Here is a 13,114-nt window from a genome sequence, read left to right on the forward strand (position 1 = left end):
GTATTTTGCCCTCTATACTCTCGGAACCTGAACCTCGCGCCAGAATGCCAGGCGGGTCCGTGATGGACGTGGAGGAGAGGAGGAACGTACACTCTAATTTTAGAGTGTGAAGATAAACCCTGTTGCCCAGTAGGACAGGGCGATATCAAAGGGAACGCATGCTGACTCTGTTGCCATGGTGAACGTAATTCAGCTTGGATGTTTCTTAATTGGAATGTGCAGTTGAATGGGGGGGGGGGGGGGGGGGGGGGGGGGGTTGGGCTGAGGGGGATAAAAAAAAAAGCATCATCAGTCGTCACCGACGCTGACGGGAATCAAAAGTCTCATACCTTCACAGCATCCTGACAACTGCGAGGGACCATGTGACAGCAAGGAGTCTTTACAAAAAGGCTGAGGGGTTCGAGGCTGACGGGGTGTCTGAGATCAGTGGAACTGGCCACTGTGCAAAAAGGCCTTTTGCACATTTACATTTCATCCCCCATGTGGTTCTGTCGGTATGGTAACCCTGCCGTTTTTTTTGGTTCATTTAATGTCCAGTGCAAGAACTGTGATGCTCACCGACACTCGGGGCGGCCAGTGCATGAATCAGTTTTATTCCTTTATAGATCCAACACCATGCTGGGGTGCAAAAACCTTTGTTTTCCTTCCTTGGAAAAGATCTAATGCATGTTGTGTAGACATGACTGCAAAAAGTAGCGCTAGGTCTGTTCTCTAATGCTATAACTGTAAACCTGTTACACCTCAATGGGAAATGTCAATATTCGGCTGGACAAAACATGGAAAATATGCTGATATATATGCCATTGATGCTGGAATATGGAGGATGCACTGTAAGTAGTGTCAATGGAATGGAATTGGAAGAGAGTGACGGTGGTGGCATCTTTACCACTTAGAGATATCATATACATGAACTTCATTATTATAGAAAATATGTTGGTAAATGAAACAAGAAAATATAAATATCTTTATAAGAATGACATTTTTGTAAAATTAGGGGTTCAATTCTGACTCAATTCAAAGAGGTAAGCCTTCATATATGCTATATTTATTACACAGAAATCCAGTATCTCAAATGATAGGAATAATGAAAATGTATTAGCTACTATATACTACTACAAATATCTTCATTTATACCAGTTAAAGGTTTGACTTTTTCCACTCAATTACAGAAACTAATGAACTTTTTCCAAATTTTTCCAAAAGTCTGCATTTCTAGTGGTGCTCAGACTTCTGAATTCTAACACCTCACTGATAAAAAAAATAAGATGGGAGGGAAAGCAGACACATTCATCCATGTCCAACGGGTCGGATTAGGAAAAAATTGGATGAATAATTGATTTATTCATTAGCCGAATATGACATCAGCAAGAGTTAATAAAATCTGGCCATATCTGAAAATGGCCTTGTGGGGAGGAAAAAGGGGGAACAAACGTCATTCCCAGGTACTTTGTCATGTTTGTTACTAGGTGCGTTCCTGAATTTCTCAGACGGTGATGAAGCAGGTACGTATTCCACTCAGTCCTGCAGAGCTATACGTCTCTGTGAAAGCATTGCCAGTGAGTGATGTTTAATAGCGCCCTTATTAGCTCAGCAGACACAGTAACTCTCAGTGCCGGTGTGCGGAAAGGGCTAGAACAGAGCCTTCCATCGTCCTTCGAAGGTTTCCTGTTCAAATCGCCTCGCTTTTTTGGGCTCTTGAGACGCTGTGTGCACAAAGCACGTCCTTGATGCCCACAGATGTCCCTCTACATGTCCCAGGTGGTCAGACTGCGTTGGTCTGTGCAAGGACTTCCATGCAATGGGAGAACACAGAAATGTGCCAAAAGCCCCAAGGCGAAGCGATCTGAAGAGCTGTTTCATTCAAAAAACCGGACTCATTTTCCTGGTATTACATTTCCTTCCAATTAGATTTGCTAGTGTTAAGGTCTGCACGCTCAAAAAAAAAAAAAAAAAAAAAACACTTCATCACATTTTTATTGCAATATTAACACCTAAGGTGCATTGAAGTATGAAAATCCTTTGTGGAATAAGATGCTCGTTACTGGTGGAGCACCGCCTAGCCTTCTCTCTTTTACTGCCATCTGCTGGGTCTCCAAACATTTGCAATTCCTGAAATTCTGCAATTAGATCATTTGGTCCAACAAAATGGCCAATTATTGTGATAATTACTCCACACTGGCCAGACAGAGCGAGGCATTGGTGCCTCCAAACCCAAAGGAGTTTGTGAGTGCCACTCGTCTGCCCTGGCTCTGCCACGATTGGGCGTGGCAGGGCACGTAGTTCAGGTTGAATTCGGCCTCGGTCCGATCCAGGTTCAGTGTCGGGGGAAGGATGCCGTGGTAACAAGCCAGGGCAGTGAAGGCGGCCTCCAGTGCGCCGGCGGCCCCCAGCAGGTGACCCGTGGCTCCTTTGGTGGAAGACACGGCCAGGGCGGTGGCATGCTGCTGGAACAGCCTCTTGATGGCCGCGTTCTCGGCAGCGTCCCCGAGTGGCGTGGACGTGGCATGTGCATTCACATACGTCACGTCGGCAGGAGCCATACCAGCATCGACCAGTGCAGCAGACATGCATCTGGATAAACATGACGAAAAAATATGTTATTCAATATATCAAATATATTATTAAATATATTTTGGGGTGACTTTAAATAACATTTTACTTTTACATGAATATCTGTAACAAAACAGTCTGAATAGCATTATTATTCTTATTATTTTTGCCTTTTTCAGCCAAAGATCACAATTTCAACCTAATAAGGTGGCAAATACATATAGATACACCATTGGTTTCAATTTTTCACATGACATACATGATGACAGATGTAAAATGAGAAGAAACCAAGCTACTTTTATTCACCTGCACGTTTTTTCTCTGCATAACATTTGTTGACACTGAATACATTCATAAGCCATTTTCATTCATTTGCAATGGTAGTAATGGCCTTTTTTCTTTCATACAGTTTCCAATCCACAGATTAAGGCTAGTTCTAGACTTCCATTCTAATTTAGTCCAGGAATAGATTTCATCAATGAATGGGAAACAGACTCTAAGTCTGCTTTTTCACCTCAACTTAGGGCTGGGCGATTTTGCCTAAAAAAAAAATCCTCGATTTTTAAAGAAAAATTCGAGTTTCAATTCGATTTTCGATTTTTTTTCCCCAATGCACTTAAAAAATGGCTGCAGACATCAGATATAGTATCAAAAGTGCAACTTTATTCCAATGATTGTCCTCAAGAGTTAAAATGCATAGAATCCCAAAACAAAAAGTAAACGAGGCTCTGTCATTCAATAATTTCAAGCTTTAACCCAGGTTTAAGCAAAAGTGCAACAGCTTCACAGTAACTTAAATTGTAACATATAACATTACAATAAAAAAAAAAAAAAAACTCTTTCTCAGTATAGTGTGAATCTAAAAAAAATGAAACATGCCCGTGTTTGCATGCATCTTTTCCCGAGTTGTATTGTACAGGTGAGGCAGCGCTACATCGGCGAAATACTTGCGACTGGGGACAACGTACCTCGCATCTAATACTTTCAGCATGTGATTAAAGCCTCGCTTTTCGACAGAATAAATTGCCAGCATGTCTGTGGCGCTCCGTTCTTATCATAAGGCACACAGTTTGTAAAGCTGTCAGGAAGTGTAGCTTGCTTTTTAGCAGCCCTACCTCAACTTGATGAAAGAAGTCAAGTTAATACTTCAGATTTACGAGTATACTTTTTACCCGGATTTTAACCGGTAAGATATCCCTGGTATTGTATTGTTATCAGGGACTAAACAAAAACAGGCAAAGGAGCCTTTTAGGCAGCAAAACGGAAAGGATACTGAACACTGAAGGCCGTTTTGTTGGGATTCAAGCTTAGGGTTTTACCTCAATGCCCCACTGCCGTCTTCAGAGGGCGCGGTTATGTGGCTGGCATCTCCCGAGAGGCCGTAACCTAGCACCTCGGCATAGATTCTGGCACCCCTGGCCACAGCGTGCTCGTACGCCTCCAGGACCATCACCGCTGCCCCTTCCCCCATCACAAAGCCCCCCCTTTCCGGGTGGAAGGGTCTCGAGGACAGCCTGGGCTTTTCGTTCCAGCTGGTGCTCAAAGCCCGTGCCCTGCAAAACCCTGCGATGGAGAGCGGTCCGACGCAGGCCTCAGTGCCACCAGCGATCATTACTGTGGCATCTCCATTGGCGATGAGCCTGGCTGCATCACCAATGGCGTGGGCTCCAGTGGCACAAGCTGTGGACACTGCGTGATTTGGCCCCTTTAGCTGATGTTTGATGCTGATGTGGCCAGCGGCCATGTTGATGAGGATGCGGGGCACAAAGTACGGGCTGACCTTGTTGTAGCCCTTCGCCTTGAAGGCATCGGCAGTGCGGGCGATCTCTTCCAGCGGCACCATGCCCATGCCCACTGCTACACCTGTGGCCAACTGTTCCTCTGGACTTCTGGGATACCACCCACAATCCTCAAGGGCCAGCTGGGCAGCCCCAATGGCCATGATAGTAGCTTCGGACATGGTGTTGATCTCACCTCGGCTGGCAAACCTTTCCTCCCGAAACCCCCCGTCACCATCGTCTCTCGGCACAAGGGCGGCCACTTTGCATGGCACCGCCTTGTACTCCTCAGGGTCCAGCGCCACGATGCCACTCTCGCCCCGGATCAGCCGGTCCCAGGCCAGTGCCACCCCTGTTCCCAGAGGTGAGACCAATCCAATCCCAGTGATGGCCACTCTCCCGTGCAATGCCCTTGCACTCTGAGCCACATGTATTCGGGTTGAGTTGAGGACTCTGCCCAACTGCGACACGGACACCAGCTTATGCCAGCACTTGACTGACGAGGCCATTCTTCTTCTTCCTGTCATTGAATCAGCCCAGCATGCAAATGATACCACACTCCCAGCATGCCAGGAATAGCCTTCACTGCATATTTTAAAGGGCGTGCAGGAGAAGATAACACCTTACAATTCTATAAGAGATCACAGTATATAAAAAGACTTTTTCGTAAAATTCGCGGCTCGATCTTGTTGCTAAATCTATCAATGTGACATCGGTGTCGTACCACGCATGCACATGCTTTACAGGGATCTTCAGGAATGCCTTGCTTAACACGCCAATATTTCAGAGAATAAATATGATTTCTGCACGTCTGCACACATTTTTTTTTATTAATCAACCAAATAAATATTTCATGTCATATTACGGTGCGTGAAAAAAGATGTTCATATCCTGAAAAAGGTATTTCCGTTCAGGCGCGTCAAGGGCAGCAATAGCAATCCTTCTTTCGCCAGCGAATATAAACAGAAGGGCAAGCGTGTTGCCAAATCCGTGTATCTTGCAACAACCCACCCAAGATCCCTTCCGAATATCAACAAATGTACTTTAGTGTTCATTCAAGATTTTTTTATCTGCTTCTATTAATATGTCCACGCGCTTATTTCGAACGTGTCTACTCGCGTCTCGTCGTTTGTCGTTGTGACAGGATCTGGCAACACGGACGGCAATCTCAGACTGCTGGCAGTAATGGCTGCGTCTCAGGGCGTCCGTGCGCTGTTCGAGAATCCCAACGGGGTGTTTTTAAACGTCTCCAAGTTACTGCTCACCTACGCGGACAACATACTTAGGTAACGTGGCTTTTATTGACACGGATTCAAAGGTTTCGAGGATATGAGGTTGTTTACCTGCAGGGCGACGGACGCTGGCCCGTTATGCATCGTCATTTCCCTCGCTGACACCCAGCAAATTTCACAGACTCGCAATTTAAGCAACATGCGTTTTTTTCTATTTAGATTTTGGCGCCGGCTCAACTGCCAGGTTATTGTGATATTATGTGAAATGTTTTAAAATGCTCTGTAAGTGGACTTTGTGGATGTGCAGTTTACCATGGTGCGGACTTCACTGCAATTCACTGCATATCATGCCGTGTATGACTATGTATGTGACCTCAGGCACCCGAATGAAGAGAAGTACAGGTCCATCCGCATCGGAAATCCGACCTTCTTCAGCAAGCTACTGCCCGTGAGAGGTGCGGTGGAGTGTCTCTTTGACATGGGCTTTGAAGAGGTACGAAATCGCTGCACTGGTCACTTTCATGCCACTAGCGCGAGCCACCAGCGCGAGCAAATAGTAATAGCATCAAATCAGAAAAATCTCAAACTAAAGAATAACATTGTTGAACAATTTAGGGTGCTTGTGTGTGAGGTTTAAATTATGCTGGAAAAGGGTGAATTTGGCAACACGCCTCTTTCTCGAGCCGAGTATAAAACGCGTTTAAATCGTTATCGTCCGCGGGTTGTTGAAACGTCACTCTCGATCTGGAGTACGTACCCGACCTGTTTGTAAATCCGTGGTGTCTCTTTTGGACATATTTCTTTATTGTTTGAAAACTTCCCAGACCGCGTGATCAAAACTTTCTTATATTCTGCAATCTGATTGGTCCGTCCTGAGTGTTCGTCGCTTTCGGTTTCTCGGCCTGCCAATAGGCTGGCAGGAGCTGTGGTGTGATTCGTCGAATGAGGAACGGGGGCGGGGTTTCGTTTCCAATCCGGAAGTGCCACGGGCGTTGGCACCATTTTGACAGTCAAAACATTTTAAGGTTTCGTTGTAGGTACGTGTTCTTAAGGGTGTGTACATTTAAAGCTGATTAGAAGTTGTTGCAATTGTTATAAAATTGTAGTGAAGTATTTCAATGTGTCATTGTTCTTTGCTTATGTCAAATGATTACAGGCCGAGACCCACCTGGTCTTCCCCCAGACAGCGTCCGTGGAGCAGCTGAGGCGTGTCCGTGAATCCATTGCAGCTGAGCGCGACCAGAGGCTGGCGGCAGACCGGATGGTGGTTTCCCCTCAAGCTGAAACGTCTGCCGGTACCTCGAATACTTCCACCGACCCTGTTCCTGCTCCTGCTTCTGCTCCTGCTCCTACTCCTGCTCCATCTCCAGCTGCAACTCCAACCCCTACACAGCTGCTTGCTCCTGACGCTGCACCGCCGGTACACAAATACTCACTTATAATGACAATAATGGCAACTCCAGTGTTTTGAAAACGTTCAGTCTCCTTATGCTGGTTCATTAGGATTTCTGAGAAAACATATTTTTTATTGGTGCCGTTTCTTTCATGCGGATCAGGCAAACAGCATGGTCTTCTTGAGAACTCTGCAGTCCAACTTCCAGCATGTGCTGCTGTTTGAGGAGCCGGCGCTGCAGCAGAAAGCCCTGAGCTGCATACCTCACCTTCAGCTCACTACAGGAGCCAAGGAGAGGCTGACACAGGCCAGGAGGGCAGACCCTCGTAAGTAGACCATGCTTATCTTTAATGGTAATTAATCACTTAATATAATATGCTTGGTGGATGATTGCTTCACATAAAACCTGTGGGACAAATTTGATTGGTGCATTTATATTGCAATACAGCAAAGTTATTATTCCACAATTGCAGGTGAGGAGTGGATATTGCAAGGGAGATTAAATATGCTTACTTTTGGGGGCAGTGGGTGGCCTAGCGGTTAAGGAAACAGACCCATAATTCAAGTTGGCAGTTCAAATCCCGAACCATCAAGATGCCATTGAGGTGCCACTGAGCAAAGCACCGTCCCCACACACTGCTCTCCGGGCGCCTCCACTGCTCACCAATGGTGATTGACACATCTCACTGTGTGCACTGGGTGCTGTGCTGTGGTGTCAAATGTGACAGCTAATCACCTTCACTCTCACAATATCACAATAATATGCATGATGTGCAAACCTTTTCAGAGTGTTCTTTGGCTGTACCGGACATGTTGGTCATGGAGCTCCTGTGCTGGTTCAAGGAGGAGTTCTTCTCCTGGGTGGACTGCCTCCCCTGTAGCCGCTGCGGAGGGAGGACCCAGTCGGCAGGATCGCTGCCCCCGTCTGCCGATGACCTTAGCTGGGATGCAGGCCGGGTGGAGAAGCACTACTGCGATGCCTGCCAACACACCACCCGGTTCCCAAGGTACAGGAGACTAAAGACGTTTTCTCTGTTCGCTTTCCAGTCACTCACCCTACATGGTGTGAGACGCTGTGTCATTAGCAAAGTCTTATATCTAAATTGGACATTGATTTACTTTTTGATTCTTATAATTTTGAAAGACACATGGGCAGTTAATGCAACATTATATTGACATCAATGGCGACCATTTTAATTTATTTGTTTTTGTTTGTTTATAGATATTTTTTGTGCTACACATTGAAATAACTGCCAACAGGATGTTGTTTTGCAAATTAGACAATTTTCTAACATTTTTTCTTAAATTAGTTTAAATAGATTATTGTATTTTGTATGACATTGTGATTTACAACAGGCAATAAATCAGAGTATGTATATATCAACATGACCATGTACAATAATTAATGACATTGGAATATTCACAAATGTACTATCCCCATGCAGGTATAATAACCCGGAGAAGCTGCTTGAGACCAGGAGGGGGCGCTGTGGCGAATGGGCCAATTGCTTTACCCTGTGCTGCCGGGCTATGGGGCTAGAGGCCAGGTACATCAGCGACTGGACAGGTCAGTCTGGCTAAGCTGCTGGAGCTTTTGCGGCCACGGTGGCCGTGATTTGTTCCATACATAGACTGATTCCAGAACAGCACATTCGCAACACAAACTTTGAGTAGCCTTTTATGAGTATCATGTCTCTGGCCACAGACCATGTGTGGACGGAGGTGTACTCTGCCTCCCAGCGGCGCTGGCTGCACTGTGACCCCTGCGAGAATGCCTGTGACAAGCCCCTGATGTATGAGATCGGCTGGGGCAAGAAGCTTTCCTACATCCTGGCGTTCTCAAAGGACCAGGTCAGACACTTCAGCCTCAAGACCATGAGAATATTGGAAAAGTGCTGCAAAAATACAAATTTCAGTGAAATAAACTTTGCAGTCTGAATCCACTAAGCTTTAGTTTCTTAATGAGGCACTTCTTGCAGATATGTTGTGTTACAGATTGCAAAGTATACAATCTAAATACTTCAGAGTTGAGGGGGGATTCAAATACTTTTTATTTCTGTAATTTTCTCATTTGTTAAAACAAAAATGGGTTGAATTATAACACAACACAAAGCTGCTTGAATGCATTAATTACCTGCTGTACAGCGATGATGGTGACCGATGCGGCCTGACTGTGCAGGTGGTGGACGTGACGTGGCGCTACTCCTGCAAGCACGAGGAGGTCCTCAACAGACGGACGGAGGTGCAGGAGCCGTGGCTGCTGCACACCCTCAACCGCCTCAATGCTGTGGTAGGCTTGCTTGTCTATAATAATAGTTTATTATATATAATAGTGAGGCAGTGGTGGCCTGGCGGTTAAGGAAGTGGCCCCGTAATCAGAAGGTTGCCGGTTCGAATCCTGATCCGCCAAAGCAACGTCCCCACACACTATTCCCCAGGCAATGGTTAAAAGCAAAGGACGCATTTCGTTGTCACACTTCACTTTCATTAGTCTATAATAATTATAATTTACATTAGTATGTATACAGCACGGTGCAGAAGTCGCAGGCACCAATACGAACCAATTTTTCAGATATTGATTTACTTAATATCCTTCTTTTCATGAAACAGTTGTGTGTAGAGACAGAGACTACTCTGAGCAGAAATCTGACATTTACTTGTAGGAGGTTGTTCATTAGTTTACCTAGTGGGTAACACACTCGTCTATGAACCAGAAGACCCGGGTTCGAATCCCATTTACTTCCATTGTGTCTCTGAGCAAGACACTTAACCCTAAGTTGCTCCAGGGGGGCTGTCCCTGTAACTACTGATTGTAAGTGGCTCTGGATAAGGGCGTCTGATAAATGCTGTTAATGTAAATGTAAATGTAGAGCACATGTCAAAGTCCGCAGACCACATCCCGCAAGATCACTTTATATAGATCTATTATTAGACACACTACAGATCCCATAATGCAGTGTCCACTTTGCTGACAAACTGAGAGCCTTACGCATTGAATCCGCACACCGCTTTGGTGACTTTGAAGCATGAAAAAAGAATTTCAAGCTGCTTCATAAACTCATTTGCTGATGATGAGGAAAGTGCTTCTGAACATATTCATTACATTTAAATTTACGGCATTTATCAGACATCCTTATCCAGAGCGAATTACATTCAGTAGTTACAGGGACAGCTGCAGTTTGGTGAGGCAACTTCAGCACTATATCATGGGATCAGTAGCTTTGGTAGTATCAGTGCTTCGTATAGCTGACCCTTATGAATAGATCTATATAAGGTGATCTTGTGGGATGTGGCCTGCGGCCCGTGACACCCCTGTTTACAGAGTTGGGAGAGACCAACCCTCATTTCTTCTACCACACCTCTACATATCAACATGTACATTATTACCACTTTTTAATCTGTATAAATAGTTTGTTTTACAGTTTTAGATAGTCCCTTCCTGAACGTGCTGTTGGGAAGATGGAAAAACCTGTAATTAGTTTCACTTTTGCACTCTACCTCCTGATAGGTGCAGGTGTTGATTATATGAAACATGCTTGAAACATCGTTTCTTTTACCATCACAGAGGCAGCAGTCGCTGAGCGCAGACAGGAAGAAGGAGCTGCTGGAGAGGCTGCTGGTGGAGCTGGTGGAGTTCATCTCCCCAAAGACGCCCAAGCCTGGCGAGCTCGGGGGACGCATTTCGGGCTCCCTGGCATGGAGGGCTGCAAGAGGGGAGACAGGAGCCGGATCTGCTGTGGTGAGAGACCATTTTGATGCAGTTTTTTGCATGGGTAGAGTAAGAATACTCCAAATAGAGTAAGAATACTCCAAATAGAGTAAGAATACTCCAAATAGAGTAAGAATACTCTGGCGCCCCCATGTGTGGCATCCTGTTACAGCAGCTCTTCAAAGATTTCTGAGTCTTTTTATTCTTGTAACTTTTTAACTTATTTAACTTATTTAAAATTCCTCCATATTTTGTTAGTAGAGTTGGCCTCCAAATATGGAACACAGTATCTGTAGAATATTCCTCCAAAATGGAACACAAATAATTTAATTTTAAAAGACAGTAATGATAATGATGATCAGATAAGATCATTTATTTTAATTGCACTTCTGTGCAATTAACGCGTCCTTCGCTTATCTCAGTCAGTGTGGTTATTTGCATTATTGTAGGAGGCGGGGGGCTTTGTATTCGTCCCCACAGAAGCAGAGAAAGAAGGAAAATTGTTCCACTTGCAATATAATGTGACACAAGACTCATACCTCCGGGTGCACAATGGCAACGAGCTCATCCAAGGATGGGAGAAGGCCGCGTGGAAGAAGGACTCTGTCTTCAGAAAGGTGGAGCACGACTGGCAGATGGTTAGTTCTTACTTTTTATTATTATTTGAGATTTTTGTTACGTTCATCTGCATTATATTTTTTTTGGTGATTGTTTAACTCATTAAGTTTGCATTTGATTTGTTTATTTAACAGTTCCATTTAATTCTAACTGTTTTATTGCCATATTTTTATCCTTTTCATCAACGTGTATTAGTTTGTGTTGGGCTGTCTGTCTTTTAGTGTTCAGAGATGAAGGTATAGGTTGGGTTTCCATAAGTAAATCCTTGCCACATGCAGGTGTATATCGCTCGGACGGAGGGATCCTCCTCAGGGAACATCAGCTGGCGGCTTGACTGCGCACCCATGGCACTGAAGATTAAATCTGCTTCGGTCAGGGCCTGTGGTCAGACGTTCCACTCGGGAGAAGTCAGCTGGAGCGTCAGATCAGGCCAGGGCACAACGCCGATATCAGGAGGTAGTGCAGGCTGTGACTGACTGTTGAGTCTGTACAATCTGAGTGGACAATGGGTGTAAATTTGATTTCTCCTCCACAGATGGTCAGATGCAGGTCATCCCATCAATCTCTGGAGCCACGGAGATGGTCGTGGTGTCAGAACTTCGAGGCGGCGACTCGTGGCAACATGCCCAGCTGTTCCGGCGGAGTTTAAAAGACCCTGAGGAGTCATCGTTTGAAATACTTGTTGAACTGGAAGATGCCTGAAAGACAGAGGGCTGCAGGTATCACACTCTCAAAGTGGAACAGTCACATTGTCTGATTGAATTGTCTTGTGTTGGATGAATCCAGACATGAAGTCTTGGTGTTTTTAGTCATAATTTTATTGACTACGCAGTGGTTTCATTTTTCCCAAGTGGCTCCCACACTGAGAATGGTGCATTTCAGCTGCTAAACACTGTGGTCACATTTCTTTTACCTCAGCTGACCATCCCAAAAATATATATGTATTTTAATATGTTAACATCAGTGGCCTGGGGTGAGAGGGTAGACTCTTCATTGACAGACAATTTGATTATCCTTTTTATCATATCATAATCTGTTTCACTTTGTTTTCAGGCCTTTTTGCGGTTAAAATAGTCAAATGTGACTGTTCCACTTTAATGTATTTTAAAGTAATTACGTTCTTACATATTGTAGCCTTTTTTGCACAGAAATCAGCAGTGTAAATAAATCCTTAATTTTCTTTACCATTTTCTTTGTGTAAGCAATTCTTTGTGAGATGTTGATATGTCATTTTAGGCTTTGCGATTGTCCATCAGCAAGTTTCCTTTTTGATTAATATGTGGAGGATTTAATCAAAATTTGTTATTTTTGTCCAATAATTGTTAATAAATATTGACCCTTAATTCATACAGCTAGCCTGCTTTGTGACATTACGGCCTCGCCTCACCTTGTCACGTGTGAAATAATGTATTATATCAGGGGATTTCTTTATTCGTAGACCCCCCTGTGATACTGTAAGGGTCCTTTAATATTTTTCCAGTGTACACAAACATAACAGATGTTAATTTTACTGTGTACTGTTTTATATTTGCCAGTTTTACTGATTTTTTTTCAGTCGCACGTGTAATTATGCCATTTGTCAACATATTCCATTGTGACATTAAAGTTTATTTTTGCACATCAAATTTTCACATTTTCGCGTGAATTCATAAATGGCCATCTGCTGGAGAAGGGGGGCGCGTAAAAAAGCGCTTGTGTGGAGGAGCATCAATAGTACTTTCGCCCGCTTGTCATATGTGCCAGCAGGTCATCTGTTGTTTTACTCATCGGAGGACGCACCGGTTTCTCGCAACCGCCTCCTATTGGCCGGACGCACAGCGAAGGACGCGTCGCC

General features: G+C 44.5%; 2 protein-coding genes across 3 annotated transcripts; one reads left to right on the plus strand and one right to left on the minus strand.

Annotated features, from left to right (window-relative positions):
- Positions 1–1,029: 1,029 nt before the first annotated feature.
- On the minus strand, positions 1,030–6,399 carry oxsm (3-oxoacyl-ACP synthase, mitochondrial). The gene is made up of 2 exons (XM_028964671.1): positions 3,870–6,399; positions 1,030–2,571 (listed from the first exon to the last, which is right to left on the minus strand). Exons 1-2 carry the CDS (start codon positions 4,853–4,855, stop codon positions 2,166–2,168), a joined length of 1,392 nt encoding a protein of 463 aa, XP_028820504.1. The 5' UTR covers positions 4,856–6,399; the 3' UTR covers positions 1,030–2,165.
- On the plus strand, positions 5,295–12,905 carry ngly1 (N-glycanase 1). 2 transcript variants are annotated; one of them, XM_028964669.1, is made up of 13 exons: positions 5,295–5,367; positions 5,473–5,614; positions 5,939–6,053; positions 6,717–6,980; positions 7,117–7,279; positions 7,741–7,960; positions 8,399–8,520; positions 8,659–8,804; positions 9,133–9,243; positions 10,519–10,692; positions 11,112–11,300; positions 11,559–11,736; positions 11,816–12,905. In XM_028964669.1, exons 2-13 carry the CDS (start codon positions 5,514–5,516, stop codon positions 11,980–11,982), a joined length of 1,950 nt encoding a protein of 649 aa, XP_028820502.1. In that variant the 5' UTR covers positions 5,295–5,367; positions 5,473–5,513; the 3' UTR covers positions 11,983–12,905. The 2 variants fall into 2 exon arrangements, with proteins under 2 accessions (XP_028820502.1, XP_028820503.1); XM_028964670.1 differs by lacking the exons at positions 5,295–5,367; positions 5,473–5,614; positions 5,939–6,053 and adding an exon at positions 6,537–6,597.
- The last annotated feature ends 209 nt before the right edge of the window (positions 12,906–13,114 follow it).

Source organism: Denticeps clupeoides, chromosome 20, assembly GCF_900700375.1.
Source record: "Denticeps clupeoides chromosome 20, fDenClu1.1, whole genome shotgun sequence".
NCBI lineage: Eukaryota > Metazoa > Chordata > Actinopteri > Clupeiformes > Denticipitidae > Denticeps > Denticeps clupeoides.